The sequence below is a fragment of the Poeciliopsis prolifica genome, unplaced genomic scaffold (assembly GCF_027474105.1).
Source record: "Poeciliopsis prolifica strain line A6 unplaced genomic scaffold, Auburn_PproV2 SCAFFOLD008, whole genome shotgun sequence".
In the NCBI taxonomy this organism is placed as follows: domain Eukaryota; kingdom Metazoa; phylum Chordata; class Actinopteri; order Cyprinodontiformes; family Poeciliidae; genus Poeciliopsis; species Poeciliopsis prolifica.
In genome coordinates, this window is record NW_026562383.1 from 16,310,656 (window position 1) to 16,327,176 (window position 16,521).

At 34.7% G+C, this 16,521-nt stretch overlaps 1 protein-coding gene across 5 annotated transcripts in view; it reads right to left on the bottom strand.

Annotated features, from left to right (window-relative positions):
• Positions 1-135: 135 nt before the first annotated feature.
• The window catches only part of LOC129361883 (pituitary adenylate cyclase-activating polypeptide type I receptor-like), a 27,924-nt gene continuing 11,538 nt past the window's right edge, over positions 136-16,521 (bottom strand). For 2 of the 5 annotated variants that reach the window (XM_055033075.1, XM_055033073.1), the window contains 12 exons: positions 15,006-15,116; positions 14,787-14,887; positions 14,618-14,712; positions 13,253-13,385; positions 11,165-11,318; positions 10,964-11,024; positions 10,203-10,272; positions 9,882-9,973; positions 9,199-9,282; positions 6,715-6,844; positions 6,499-6,540; positions 136-5,774 (listed from right to left, as the gene is read on the bottom strand). In XM_055033075.1, coding sequence (XP_054889050.1) covers positions 5,550-5,774; positions 6,499-6,540; positions 6,715-6,844; positions 9,199-9,282; positions 9,882-9,973; positions 10,203-10,272; positions 10,964-11,024; positions 11,165-11,318; positions 13,253-13,385; positions 14,618-14,712; positions 14,787-14,887; positions 15,006-15,116 — 1,298 coding nt within the window. In that variant the 3' untranslated portion in view covers positions 136-5,549. The remainder of the gene's footprint in view (positions 5,775-6,498; positions 6,541-6,714; positions 6,845-9,198; positions 9,283-9,881; positions 9,974-10,202; positions 10,273-10,963; positions 11,025-11,164; positions 11,319-13,252; positions 13,386-14,617; positions 14,713-14,786; positions 14,888-15,005; positions 15,117-16,521) is intronic. The other 3 variants (XM_055033076.1, XM_055033077.1, XM_055033078.1) reach the window with 3 other exon arrangements.

Here is a 16,521-nt window from a genome sequence, read left to right on the forward strand (position 1 = left end):
ACACACTACTTTTTTTGCAAGAAAACATTAGCTTATGTATTAAATGAATCCACTGTACATGCTGACGTGTCCATGTACAGTGGAGGTAAAAAATAAAATTCATATTAGTTTACAAAGTCTGAAAAAATGTCAGTCTTTGGAAAGTACAACAACATACCACAGATTTATTTTGCAGTTAGTTCACACAAGTAGACGTGGATGTTGGACATCAGAACATTTATACGTGACTCAGTATTACAGGTTGAACACAAGGTGAAAGTTTCTACATTGTTTCTCAACATCTAAGTTTAAATTCTTTTGAATGCTTGTCATTACGTATACATGCATACAGAATACATTCTCTCAAATTTCCAGTCATCCGCATACACTCTTAAAACTGGACCATAAACAACTTTACAAAAACACTGTCACAAACATTGTAGATTTTAGTCAAGAAGTCCACCTGTATGGCAAAAATACACACTATTCATGATAGAGAAAAGACATCATTTGTACACCAGAGCAAATTGATAGCAGGGAACATCTAAGAGCAGCTGAGAAGCAATAACTCTACATTCAAAAATTCATTGACAATCAGTAAAACTCACACACACTTGACCAAACTGGCTCAGCAGACCATAACAGTTGAAACTGCATGTTAACACAGAGATGCATCACAAAACACAGTTCAAAAAAGATTTTACATTTTTGCAATTACAGTCATATTTTAGTGAGATTCAGATGGTGGTCTAGTACTTGAACTGCAAATGACAGAAAAGTGAAGTTAGGATTCATAAGCTACCAGCTATTCAAAAATTGCTTACATATGACCAGCTAGCCAGAAACTAGCTTTTTAAAGGAGAAAATGTGCTGATATGTTGATTTCAGCTTTAAACTCAGGGCTCTCAACGATACTGGATTTGATGTTTATGATGTACAAAAAGTTCTTGAAGTAAGGATGGGTAGCATTTTTGGTAAGTATGATTCACTCTGAAAGATCGGCATAAATCTTGACATTCTTAGTGTACATTTTAAAGCTATGAAGTGTACACCAATTGCTTAAAATGTAATCACTTATCTACAGTCTAATGATTAGTAATGCTTTGCTATCAATATGCTTGGAAACTAGGCTAGAATAGCTAAGAGCTGAACTTATCAAGTATGGCTATTAACCCTTTGCATGTGATGTCCCGCTCTCCAGAAAGAAACTCTCTTGGTTAGTAGACTAATATTACTTTTATTTAGTTGATTTGGGGTGCTATGTGGTCAGTTGCACAAAGACAAGGATGCTAACCAAACTTGACATTTTATTGTAAACCTTTCGATGGGGAAAAAATGATGGAGATGTATAGCAGCCCTCGGCGTATTAGTGGTTTTGCAGTAAGCACCTTTTACAAGGTAAAATGATTAATGTTCATGTACTTCAGAAGTAAGTTCAGTGAGATGCAGTAAAATATTGCATTATGGAGAAGGTATGCATCTAATCATTAGAGAAAATGCCCCACCATCATGGAACCTATCATGTATGATAAAACTAACAAGCATCTAGTCTTTACTATGCTTTTAAGTCTGCTCTGGTACAAGAAAAAACACAATTTATGACATCGAGATATAAATCATGTGGTGCAAATTCAGGCAAAGTTGGCAAACTGGTCAAACCAACACAGCAGTCAGAATGGAAACGATATGCGTTGGTTTTTGAGTGAGCTTTGCCAAATTTTGTAGATACTGCTGCCTGCAAGCCACGACCAACTACTTGATTAAGTGACGTAGCTGTAAAGGGTCAATACTATCCAGACTAGAGTTAGCTGCTACCTCTAGAAATACCAATATATCCCATGTAACTTAGTATGACACTTGATTTTCTAGGTAGACTACTCTTTTTTTTTTTTTGGAGAGTTTTGGAGCTTTTTTAGAGTCTAATATCTTTTGTAAATATTAGAATTTTTTTTTATTAGAAACAGAAGCTCAAATAGGGATTTCTGGGCCTTAATTACACTTTTAAATCTCACATCTGACTGGGCGCACAAAGCATTAATCACAACTTCAATCCCCTGTCCAGGTCAGCTTGTTGGGGCTGTAAGTACCTCACTTTGGAAGCAGAGTTGGAACATAGTGAGGCTGATCCATCTCAACTCCTCTCTCCATATCAATTCTTTCACAGAACACAAGATGGAGAAGCTTTTTAATTGGGGCTGTTGAGCTTAATGGGAAAATAAGTGTTCAATATGTATTTTGTTTTGGAGAAAAATGCTGAGTTTACCAACTATGTTCATGTTGAACAGCCTATCTATTCCACATCTCAATCTAAAAGGAGTTAGCAAGCTCATTTACCTCAGAGAAAAAGGTTAATTCAGTTGTAAACATATTTTAAGTGGTTGCTAAAAATTTCTAATGGAATGTTATTATTAAGGTACAAACAAAATGTTCTCTAAATATTATGTAGTTAGATAATATACACAGTTCTGTTTAATTATCATATAAACTTGTCACAAAGAACAAAGTATAACTCTTCAAGTGTAACTGTAAATCTATTGCTTTAGAGGCTGAGATTTCCTTTACCTTGCTCTGAAGCAATAGAAATGAATATGAATGATTTTAGCTGAAGTTTGGAATAGCCTTTACAGTGCTGCTAAACATTACATAATCAACATTAATTAGGCTCACATGGCTTGTCTGACAATTCATGTCAAATAGGAAATAAGAAATTTTGTTAATAATGATACAAATATAGTCATTATCCCTCTTTTTCAACATTCGTCCTGCAAATTCATAAAACAAAGCCTATGAAATCAATAAATAATAAAAAGCTTTCCTTCCGCGCTCTCTCGTCTGTTACAAAGTTTTGCTTCCATCTAGTGGTGGACAAATACACAGCACATATGTGGTCATGTAAGGAGTTTTCAACTCTTCTTTTTTTTTCTCTCAAACAGTAACAGCATTAAAACATGGTCGTTTCTTTCTGAGGTTCAGGCTCAGAATGCTGGTGACAGAAACACGTAAGCAGCAGAGTGGTTTTTAATCACACGCTCAAACACAACTGTTGCAGCGGTCAAATTTTTCCTCTATGTACATACTTTGACTGCCACACAATAAAGAAAATTCTAGCTTCATGATTTTTTTTATAAAGCCATTTTAGACACTATTTTTCTGCACAATAAATTGTGGTTTTTCTCCATGTAGTCAGAAGAAACAAAATCTTTTGCCACAAATCTCACCTTATAATCTCATGTAGGGACACAATCTATATGGCACTTTGACCAAGTCTGCATCAGTTAGTGTAATAAAATCAGACATTTACGTTACAGACAAAACAATTTGTAAGCTGTACAAGTCGATATGTTACATAGCGCATAATCATTGGAAAATAAATATACATCCATAGCTGTTCCGCGTATCATAAATCATCATTTAAAGATACAACAATCTTATAATCTGCTTGTATGACAAGAAATGAACATCTAAATTAAAAATATGGTGGAAAACTCCTATGTACACCCTTTCGCATTTTAATTTGACATGGTTTCAATGTGTACAGTAATGACTTTTTAGCTAGTTTGACCACAAAAAAAGGACATAGAGCAACATGTAAACGCGATTGTCAGCAGCGAGTAAATTAAAGCCTTTGTTGATCACTGACAACATTAATGTTGAAGTCAGACATGTGATGGTACTGGCACAGAAATTCAAAATGTGTGGTAGATGCAAAATTGACACCTCAATTAATCTCGTTAAAGATGTTCAACTATATCCTCATTTTATTTTGCACTTCATGAGAAAAAAGGCTAAACTCTTTTAATAAATTGCAAACTATTCAACTACCAGAGACGTATTGTCAAAAAGCATGCTACCCACAATAAAGCCACCACATTATTCAGTCTTTGCACAAAATAACTCCGTTAAATCATGTGGTCACTGATAATTAAAGTGATAGCTATTTGTATGAGTAGGCACTTTGGAAAAGGAGGTGTCTAATCAAACTGCACAAGGAGCTGCTTAAAGGCGGCACAATGGGCTTAAGCTCAGTCGATGAGCACAGAGTAAGGATGACCACCCATAATGAAATGCAGCACTTATGGAATCATGGCATGGTGAAGGTACGCTTGGAGACAAACATTGGCACAAACTGCTCATGTTCACAGACAACACATCTTGGGTTTGTTGAAATTTGTGGTGGTAAAAACTCGCTGAATGCCCCACTTTTCCTTCGCCTATTTGAACAAATGCAGTACCATTTCTTCCCTTCCATTTTATACCATAAGACATTTCATAGCGATGCACTTTGACAGTCCTGCAGCAGATAATTTTTTTGTTGCAAGTATGTGTTCTCATTAAGTTTTATGATAAATTATTATAAATGCTCAGATCTCATAATTTAACCCTCAATTCCCATTTCTGTTGGTTCTAATCCCTAACTATGAAACTTGAAATATTGTAAGCATTAATAAAATCAAAATAACTGAGTAACATCCTGTTGGTAGATAACCACATTTCCTTAGAGTTGATAATAATCAGATTATAGAACATCAGTTTAAATAATCAGCTCTCAAAGCGTGATTATTTATTATTTTCACGCTTGGCCAGTGCACCATGTCCTCTGGCAGATAACACATTTTTTTCACTTATAAAGGTTGGGTAAGAAATGACAAAAACTGCAAATGTACAAAATGTAGAATGACATAGATTGACCAGAACACCTCTGTCTCAATCATCCACTTTGAAGGGTAAAACAAAAACAGGTTTTATTTTTTAAAAAGTTGGCAATTGCTGCTCTCTGAGCTTATAGATTACATGTTTCCCTTTCTTATTTTGTATAAAGGAAAACCAGACTAGAGAAAGCATGAACCACTGGGGCCCCTTCATACATGACAGTATCTACAGATTTGGGCTCCAGTTCCTTTTGTTTGAAAAGGTCTTTACAATACACTGTAGCTAAAGAGATCAATCTAATCTAGACACTAAAAGTAACTATTTACACATGAGTGTTTTTGACATACTCTGTACTTACGGCTGATTGTAGGAACATGTTTAAATTCAAGATGAAACATTTACATATGAACGTTGAGCGTTTGTACAAGCAAGGCGAGCTTTTGGTTATGTTTTTTTTCAAACCTTTGGACTATAGTGATATCCAGTCAGGTGAACTGTATGGCACTTTGAAGCACAGTTAGTATTCACAAACAGATCAAATGTGACCCCCAAATATTTAATATTAAAGAATCACTTTCTTAAAATGTTTCAGAAAATTAACGTCTTTCTTATGGCATATAATCTTTATTTGCTTACATTTCTAAGAATGGTTTGCTTATAGGGAATTTAAATCTAACTTTATTTATCTAAAATGATAATGTACTGTGACAATAATAAAAAAAATTACCATCAAGTTTTTTTTTTTTTTTTATAAATAAATATTTCTATTTCATTGTACACCCAAATAAAACTGATCATCTCTAGTAAAATGCTTTCCCTTTTCATAAAGTAGAAAATATAAGAATTACAAGGGGCCACTTTGGTCTGCTCTGGTTGGTCTAACGTAAGTGGAACGGCACCTTGAAGTCGGCTCTGGACTATCAGACGCTCAGGTTGGCAGGCTGATGTTGGCGTTCTCCGCCAGCGGGCTGGACATGCGTATCTGTGAGCTGCTCTTGCTGAGGATCGACAGCTGAGTCCCGCCGTTCACCCCACTGCTGGCCAACGAAGGGTGCCTCTGCTGCTTCAGGTCCACAGCAAAGTACCGGTTCACCGTCCAGCTGCGCCATTTCCTCTTGATCTCCGACTGCACCTTCAGGGAGAAACTTCACAAGGTCATTTTTTTAATGTACTTTAAGCTGTACCAGCTCCACCAAAGGTTCACTTACTGTTCGTGGGAAAATGGTCAGGGTAAAACAAGACCTTAAAATCCATATTGAAGGTCAGAATTAATTTTTTATGCAAGGGCAGCATTTTTTTGGGGGGTTGTATATACCACATACAAAATGGTTTAGATTATTCAATTTAGTCTATTTAATTTGCAGGTAACTGCCACCTGTACAACACAAACTTTATAGGATATCTAGTTAATTACTGTAGAATATAACCAGTTTTAAAATGAATAGATTTTGCCATTTAATAAAATAGACCTTGGAATGTAATACTTGTCTGAAGGATTTATGAATAAACTTGTTTCTCTTTAGACTTTGTCTGTTTATCACCTCATGTAAGTCCATTAAATTTTGATGTTGTTGCTAATATCTCCAAGAATGCTGAAGTGTTTCTTGGTCCGAAAATGTAACCTTGATACACTCTTACACTACATTAGTACATTGGTCTCTACTCCATCTAAACTATTTAAAATATTGTTTTAGTTTAAATATTTATGAATACTAAAACATTTGAAAACATTGTAAATTATTTTTTTGAATTCAAGTATTGTAATGCATTTGCATGTAGGTGCGCAGACCTTCATGGTGAAAGGTGTTAACATATCAAAAATAAAGAAAACGTAATAAAAAAAACTGTACTAAAGTGATAATAGCTTACCTCTCCATTGAGGAAACAGTAGAGAACAGCAACCACAAATCCCTGAGAAGAAACGTAAATAGGTCACAATCCTTCTTGCATTTTGTCAAGTTGGGGTCTGTCTTAAAGTCTGTGGTGCTTTGTCCATAACTTATCTTTCTGAACCAAATTAAAAGAAAATGTTTACTTTCTTTGTAAATATGGACCGTGATGTTTAGTGGAGGAGTAAGAACAAACCTGAAAGGATCCGAGGCCCAGCTCAAAGACAAGCCTCTCCCTCTTGCTGACATCCTCAGGCGAGAAGGCGAATACAGTGTAGTGAATACCAAACAGGGGTATGAGAAGGAGAGTGGAGCGTGCCAGACGCCTGAACACACAAACACACACACAGAGACACACACAGAAAGAAAATATTTTTATTTAATCTTACTATCATGTACACAACAACAGGTGATACTATGTAAGTTAATTCATTTTGCTTAGACTCAAGTGAGATGCAGAAGTTGTTCTACTGATGCAGTGATGCACTGTAACATGCCACAAACTAAAGCCAGGAATTCAAATTGAAGATGAAATCTTGCTTTTAAAATTACTTTAAAAATTATTGCTCTGAATTACTATTTAATTTCAAATTATTCAAATGATTGTTTTCTTATTGTCAACTAATCCAATGAAAGACATGTATAAACCCTTAGCTATATGGCAAAGATCAGTGAACAGTCATTCATTTTCATTCTCTAACAAAACTTATAAATATTGTGAAACAAAGCATCAATTACTCTTACTTAAATACCCTTAAATTACTTACAATTTAAATCATCTTCCTAAAAATAATTTGACTGAGTGTCAGAAAAGATGACACATTTGTTGACAACAAGAATACAGAGTTGCTTTACAGTTGTAAATCAGGTTGGTTAAATAAATTATTTGGTCTTTATCTCTGTGGTATGCATCAGAAACCCAGCAACACACACACTGATGGCTGATGGAAATACAAAAAGACCAATAAAAAAAATAAAAAAAAACACCACACACACAACTAAAAGAAAAGATCATAACACAGACAAAACACAAAATGGACAAAGGTGCAGCTGTGCAAAAGTAATTTCAATATGTCTTATGACCCCCCAAAAATAAACAAACTATTAGTTGGATTCACTTTCTTGCTGAGATTTAGAAGAGACAAGAAAAGCTAAACTGGTATGTTGGTAATCACTCACTCCAATTTTGGACCAAACAAGGAGTGTTCAAATAACTAACTGTTACTTTCAGTGTTGCTAGATATTTTTTAGAAACCCAAGCTCTTTGGCAAATTACATTTCACATAAAATTCCATTTCTGGCCTTTTGCACCTTTTTCTAAAGCATTTTGCTACAACGTGATCCACCTCAAATGACGGAAAACCAAACTTGCTGATCAACATGGAAAGTTTTTTTTTTGCAATTGACAATGTCAGAATAATGAGAATCAGAAATAGAGTTTCCTTTTTGGCTCACAAGAAAAAAAAAGTTACATTTGAAAAGTAAAGAAAATTTTATATGCTACTTGTTGACTTAAATGATTTACTTTGATAGTTTTCAAGCAATAAAAACTACTGCTTGAGTTTGATTTAAAAATAAATCAATCATGTGGTAAAATGGCCCAGTCAAAGTCCAGACCAAAATGTTCTTTGAGAGTGTGCAAAGAGAATTTAAAATTTATATTTATAGCTCTTCTCCATCTAATCTCACTGATTCAATGTTAAACGCTACATTGAATTGGTTTACAACATGTATCAATAAAAAATACTTTTATCTGCTTTAAGATAATACAGTGTCCGCCTATTTTCAATCAATACTTTGCTCTTAATATACAGTATATCATAGAAAGTCCTCATTCAATTTTTACAAGCAAAAAATGGTCTTTTCTCTTCTGTTTTTTCCTTCTATAAAGGAGCTAAAATATCTTTAAAACATAAAGACTAATTTTGCTTTTGTAAGGAAGGGCTTGTTCAAAGATTCATTACGAGTGACCTGTCATGGCAAAAATAAGAAATTGCTATAAATTGTTAAATTGAGTCTTTGGTTTTGTGCATATGTAGCATAGATTTGATGGTATAATGACTATACTTTCTTAATCTCGAAGGGAAGTTAATGTATTTCACTGCAAAACATTTTGCTTTAATAAAAAGTAGTAAAAATATTATGTTTTTTTTTTCTGCTGAGGGTTGATTTTCCTCAATCTTCGGGACTTGAATTTGAAGCATTATATTACCATAACCTTACTCTGAAAAATAATCTGATATCTTTCCTAATACTATCTAAAGTAGTTTTACATACTTTAGTTACCACTGATTACTGTGTTAAGGTTTGCTCAGTCTAAAATGAAGCAGTTTTTTTTCAGTTTCGATAGTTTCTGCAACCCACTTATCTAAATCTGAGCAAGAATGCAAAAGTATTTTCCTCCTGCAATCAAAATGTACCAGTAACTCTTGAGATACAAGCAAAAATGAAATCCAAACCCCAAATTAAAGAAAACAAAAATATGTTTATTTACATGTTGCATTCTCAATAAATTAACTCAGTTTTTCTTTCTCATTTCTGTGTTTGTTATTCAAGTTTTTCCCAATTAAAATATTTGGAACCCCTGGGGTAAAACCCAAATACGCACTCGCATACACTGACAAAAAGCAGTCACAAAAATCCACAAAAAGCATTCGCACACATACACATACACACTTACAGTGTAATGGTGGATAACTCTGACATCCTGCACGAATGCTGAACAGCCTGTGTGGGCTCACTGAAGCATTTCTGAGCACAGCTGCTATACAGCACAAAGACAACACACAATACAACAAAGACAATGTCTTTAGGGACACAGTCTCGCACATGCTCACACATCTTCAGTTTGTCACGCACGCCTGGCCCCAAGCAGCAGATGAAAATGGCATTATCTGCAGGGCTTTGAAAGACAGTCCTGTGGGACCTGACCAGGAGTGATGTCTGACTAAACTACAACTCCATAAAGATGCTCAGGCTTCCTGGCAACAGGTAGTACATGTGAGTATAAAAGAAAGGTGGACACAACAGGTTATAAGATACCTTTAATCCTTGACTTATTTAAAACTGCGTATGGTTTATTCTTTTTAGCCATGATTGTGGTTTTGCTTTTCCAGTAAGATTATCCCGCAGCATATTAAATATACTTTCAATTTAGTACAATAATGACATTTATGACCACAATTCAAAAACATGATCTCAGAGAATTGATATGCATAAAACATTATAAACTACCAATTTGTACTTGTTTGCCAGAACTAAGAGTGCTAATGTAATATTTCATTACCCTACATGGGAGTAAGGTATAAAAAAACATCCTATTCAAATTTTAAGTCAAAATAACTTCTCGCAGATGCAACTTACAGATAAATGCTGGACTCATTTCCTCCAATATCAGGGGACTGGAGTTTTTGGACCAAGATGATGATGATCCCAATGAAGAGAACAAAATTAATCTGCCAAAAAAATAAAAAAAAAAACAAGAACTATGCAGGCAGTAGAATTGTTTTTTAAATAGTAGCCCATTTGTGGTTATTTTCAACCACCCTTTACTGAGCAGGCATCAAACTGCTGGTAAAAGACAGTTTTTTAAATTATTTATTTATTAATGGATTTTTTTGCAATATGGAGTAAAGATGTATATATTTTACTAATCAGAACTAATGGAAAATACTATGAACTTACCATTATTGAAGCAATAACTGGTCCTTTAATCACCCACCAGAGGGCAGTGTGCTCATTTGTTTCCCAGCATCTGCCGGTGACGACCAACATATTTTTAGAAAACATTTCCATGATGGCAAATGAAACTTTCTCGCACTATTCAAAGATTTCAGATTATATTTCTATTACCTCTGAATAGAATTGTGCCTATAATAATTACAAATGTATATTTACCCTGAATAAATACAATCCCTGTTGACCTATTTCATGAAAGTTGAACGTTGCAATAAATTATGTTTTAGAGGATCTATAGAGTATTTCAGTTCTTTTATAATTATTGTTTTTGCTCTTCAAATGCTTCTCTCATTCTATGGGTTTCTGGTGTCAAATAAAGCACTGAAAAAATTTTCTAAGGAAGAAAATTTTAACCTTTTAAATTAGTACTGTATTTGAAGCTAAAAGTCAGTAATCAACCTTTGCATATTAAGCCTCCAATTTTGGATGGTCATATTTTTCTATATTGCCTACATTGAGCATTCCACAATAGTGCCAATGCCTCATTGACTGGGCATGAAAATAAGAAATAGCAAACTTATTATGGGCACATCTGATACTATCCTTTTCCTTTGTGTTTGCGCTATACTCTCTGAAAGAATGGCACCCCAGGCAGCCATAGCACTACAAATAAGAATATCCAACTCTAAAATAAAACAAAGCCAGTAAACTACATGTTTTTATATTCAAACATATGACATTGGTTGAAATAAAAAGTTGCTACATACCCTGTGTCATGAAAATGAAGCCTCAGAACGGCCCAGACAGTCACACATATAGTTGGAGTTCCTATTATCCATAAACATACATAGATAAAGAACGATGAACACAAATTATACCACTTGAAAAAAAAATTAGCTGCAGATATGTTTGTCACTTAAAACAAGAAAACAATTAAATAATTAATCCATTCAGAAGTTGTTACATACCCCACCCCACAATGGTGTACCAGTAGAAATAGCGTCTCTCAGGGAAGAAGGTCTCAACCAGCAGAGTAAAGAGATACAAACCCTCGATGAAAAGCCAGAAATAGTTGGACATGACACAGTAATGGAAAAATATCATCACTGCTTTACACGCCACCTAGGAAACACAACGGCAGGATGTTAGAGCAGCAGGACGCTGAGATTTTGATCTTCAGAGAAATCTCATCTTTAGCTGGACTCACTGCTTAAACACTTTGTATTGCCTAGTTTTAATCTGCAACATGTGGCAAAAATGTCAGATATTTGAAAGAAAAAGTGCTCAACAGGTGACTGCTGATGTCCTTACATTTACCCTCCACCACAGAATATGATAACCGAGTACAAAAATGTACTGTTTCAGTCCAATGCTCCATCACAACAGAGGGAACGCTAATGTGTCTCATAGATGTCTCTATCGTGACTCCCTGTAGCCTTGAGAATTAACTTTAAAATGCTTTTCTTATACTATAAATTACTAAATGACTTAGGCCCAAAATAACCTGTTATGTTTGTTTCTGAGGTGCAGCAATAATATTAATGGGTCAGCTTGACCCGGGGGGTATTTAATCAAGCAATAGTGTGAGAAACCAAAAAAATCTTCAAAAACATATATAGTAGATTAAACTGCTTTGTTGGCGAAATGTGCAAACAAACTTGACTTGAGCATTGCTTTGTAAATGTACCTTTCCCAGTGTGTCATTTGACAGAAATTTATTTTATGATCCAAGTCTGCTTTGAAGTTCTATATAATGTTATCTCTGACTTACCCTGTTACATAATGATCTCTAAAGTTGTCTTTCAACTTTACATTTAGCAGTTAGATATTTATAGACACCCATTTTCTCCAAACAGGAAGACGAAGTGCAGTAAAAGGTAAGCAGCAAACTGAATAAATAGAATAATTTGGGACATTGTGGTTCTTAATTGGCTTTCAATCATCTTTGGCCATGTAGACTGCAAATTCTAAAATAAGTGACGTCTGGATTCTTGTTAATCGCTGTATAAACAGATGTGGTCAGTAATTACCACGGAATCATATGAAAATGCTGCATGAACTGATTGAAGTGGATATTCAAACTACCCACAGGAACGACTCACCTCGGTGTCAGGTGAAGTGTAATGTAGTGACACCATGTTAATGAATAGTGTCCACATTTAGATTTGGGTCAGACAATTACAGTAGTGATCTAATTCAGAGTCCCTCCATGATGATGACCTTGCAATCACTATGGCAACAGGTAAAGATGGTAGTGGGTTTACTGTAGAATATTTCAGGAGGCCTTTTCAAAGCCATTAGCATCTATAATTAGGTTTATTTGTCATGCCAGCTTACCAGAGCAGGCTATGAATTGTTTCTACGGGAAGGCTTGGAGTTTGTTTTGCATTTGTAATCATAGAGATTTACTATTTTAATGTATAAAACACAAACTTGTACCTGGCTGAAGTTCTCTCAAAATGTGAAAAGAAAAAGCTATAAAAACTGATGATGATTTTTACGTGAAAGCACAAATGCACTTTGACCAATTATTATTGAAAAATAGGTTTCTTTATCCAAACTTTCTACATGTAAATGTACTGGGACTATGTAAACAATAAAAGTCCAATTGGACAATTATCTGCTTCAAATTGGTCTAAATAAAGCAATTAACTTTGCAATTCAAAATTAATTTTATTAACAGCTGAATAAGCAGAGTTGTTTTCTTTTCCTGTGGTGAAAACCACACACATTCACGTCATGTCTTTCTATTTTCACAAGGATTTGCACTGACTTTCATTCATTTCAGTGGTCCAACACTGTCCCTAATCCTAAACCTAATCCTAATAATTACTAGTACATGCCTACCCCTAAACCTAGTGTAACTTCAATTCACACTTTAGCCCTGAATCTAACCCCTGACCTCAAAACAACACTTCTTATGGAGTCCGGGCTTTGGAGAATGTATTATTTGTTGTAAAAATGGGCTTTTCAAGGGGAAATATGCTGAAACTCACACATAGTCTTGTTTCTGTAAGCAAACACAGGATATATGATAATCATCAGTGGCAACTGACTGTGTGCATGAAGCAGTTTTCGTTGTCTTCCTTAGGGTACAGCACACCGTCCTTGATGAAGACGGAGATGGCTCTCAGGATGAAGGACACAAACAGGTTCATGTGAATGAAGTTTCTGGTGCAGTGCAGCTTCCTGCAGAAATGGGAGACAGTGAGTATGTTCACAGAGAAATAAGTCACATTTTATCAACTTTAATCTAATATATTCAGGGCAATGTTTAAAACTGTGAGTCAAAATTGTCCAAATCAACAGCAGTTTGAAACGAATTGTTTAAAATCACCTCCTGACAAATTACCTACCCATATCATGCATGTCATCTTGCGATGTATCATTACAAGTAGTGATGAGTAGTATCTTTGTAGCCAGTAAAATATCAAATATTCAGAATTTTGAAATCTAAGGGGTAAAAAAAATCCTTGCTTGAAGAATTTCACAATGGTATAGAAAAGTATAGTTAAATATTTAAAGTATTAGAATGGTTAAACATTTTTTAAACTGTAAAGATTTTAAGCTCGCAGTAAGACCCGCTCAGTGATCAACAGAAAAATCTTGATTGAAGTTTCAAGAATAAAATCCTTCTTGTAATTGCACAAAAGTCTTCTTTTTGCAAGTTTCCACTAGTTTTTAGGATCAATATTTGGTGATGAGCCCAGAGCATTAAAGTAAAAGATTCTTCTGCCATCACCATCTTTAGCTCCCTGCACAGATTATCAAATTCAAGTCAGGACTCAGGTTGGGCCAGTCCAAGATGTAAAATTACTTACACACAGTAGAAACATCGAGCTAAAAATGAAATGTGACATTAAACTTGTTGTTACTGTTTAATAATATGCAATAATGTGCATCTGTAAGCACTGGTTCATTAGGGAGATGGTTATTTTTAGTTATGAATAGAAAAGGTTTTATCTTTTAGAAAAGTACAATCATTTTTAGTAGAAAACAGCCCACTTGCAATCAGAGGCTGTTAGAGTAAGAATATAGTTCTAATAAGCACCCATTTATCTTGAGATACAAAAAAAATAAATATTTACTAATGAGAATATCTGTACAGATATGGGCTATTGCTTACTATACTTGAGGAAGAAACACAATATTGAACTCCTCAGTGACTGCTGTGACACAGTTGAAACATATTTTGCTTATTTACAATAGACAAGAACAAACACTGCTAATTCAAATTGCTTAGCTAAAGCCTTTTAATTAGTTTATTTAGGGACTTCCACTTGGATCAAACGAGTCTTTTGGAACGTGGTCCCTGCAGAGTTGCAGCAGCAGCAGCAGCTACTTACTGAATGGAATCAAAAACAGACTTCATCTGTTTCTATTTTCATGTTCAATTCTTCCTATTTTAGTTTCAAACTCACCTGAATCTGCAGAGAATGACCATGGCTGTGGTTAAAGAGACCAGTGAGGTGCTGTACCCGACCGTATACAGGGCTTTAACCGATGCAAAATAATCCTGATGATTGAGAACAAAAGTTAGAGTCCATGCAGAAAAAATGTGTAAATTTCAACAAGAGAAGAAAGTCATACATGTTTGGTCGTGTTGTCGTCAAAAAGGCAGATGTCCACATAGTGAGGATAAGGCTCAGACCAGCCATACTCTGTACAGTTTCGACTTACCCTCCCAATTTCTGAAAATTTTAAATACATAAATAAAAAGTTTAATGCCTTAAAGAAACCGGAAGGCAAAACTTATTCTGTCATTCAAAAAGTATTAAATGGAATGACTTTGCATACAAGGTGACTCACCTTCTTCAGGTGTCATGAAATCATGCAGGAACTCAGGACATTTGACCGTTACAACCTCACCGACCTCGGCAGCCTGCCAGCAGGTCAAGTTGTCCCACATCCAAGGACACACTGAAACGTTTTAAAAACATACTTAGAAAAATAGTTTAAAAACAAACTATATATCAGTTTTATGATAAACAAACTGCATTTGATTCATAAAGATAAATTGTGGTAGAGTAGTTAAGAAAATGACATATTTTTTAATAAGAGTAAATTCAAAGATTTTTCTTGATCATATAGTTTCAGACAGGAAGTGTGACTTGGAGAGACCATTTGTGGTACCAGCAATGGGAACCTTTTAATAATGTTTATTGTGGATATCATAGTTTTTTTTTTTCTTCTTTTGCCATGTTGGCTTCATGGCAGAGTGAAAACCTTATTTTACTCCCACATTAAGCTGGTTCTCCCAGTTGCCTAATTTATTATAATTTCATGAGTTTTTCCACCCGACTCCACTAGGGACAAAGGTGTAAGAAAATGGATGGATGGAGTTTTTCCATGTCTGTTCGCAACAAGTTAATCTCAAGAAGCAGTTGAAATATAGAAACCAGTGCTTTAATAATACATAAATTAAATAACACTATGAGACTCTTGCGCAAAGATACCACACTACAGTCTTAATAATATTTTTTCATATTAATGTATTTTTTTCATCAACCGTTTAATCTGAAAATGCCACAAATTCCATGCAAAAATTAGGAGGCTAATCAGACAACAAGAAAAAACACATCAAGAAAAATATGACAAATCTAAATTTAAAACCATAAATTAAAAAGTGACTGTAGAGAGGGCATGAGGTTATGCAGAAAATAAAATGCATCCAGTGTCTTCAGGTCCTCTTGTGTTTTTCTAGAATAAACCACAGAATCACAATTTTTAAGTGTTGGCATTCTTCTTGCTTTATAGTTGAAAATCTGTAAATTTTTCCAAAAGGTGCTGCTGTCATCGCTGCCGATGGTTTTCAGAAAACTATCCATAGTAGCAAGAAACTGTCACTTCTCCGGTGAGGTGAATGGCAGAAAAAGTGGTTGTGGGTTTCTATCTGGGTCAGTTTGTGTGCAATCTATCAGATAGACATGATCATAACAACCAAAGAAAAAACTCCAAGCCCTACTCTGACACTGCAAGTGATGTTTTTTTTAATTATTATTATTATTTTTAATCACCAAATAAATTGCAATGAGAAAACAGTAGAAAAACTGTTTGTCGGTACACAGTTGTTCAGTCACACAAATTCAATAATCACTTGCTTATGGTTCAATTTCTTATTGATGATCCACTACAGAGGAAAACATTTAATCCAAGGAATTCAACTTTAAATGATCCGCTGTACTGAATTTGGATTGCAGCTGCTTGATACAGCAGAAACATATATTTTATTTGCATATTTTTTCTTTATTTTATTTTATGGTGAAAGTGACTTCCAAAGAAATGTCTGGTATAGGGTACCATTAGAGAACTTGCTTTGTTCTTA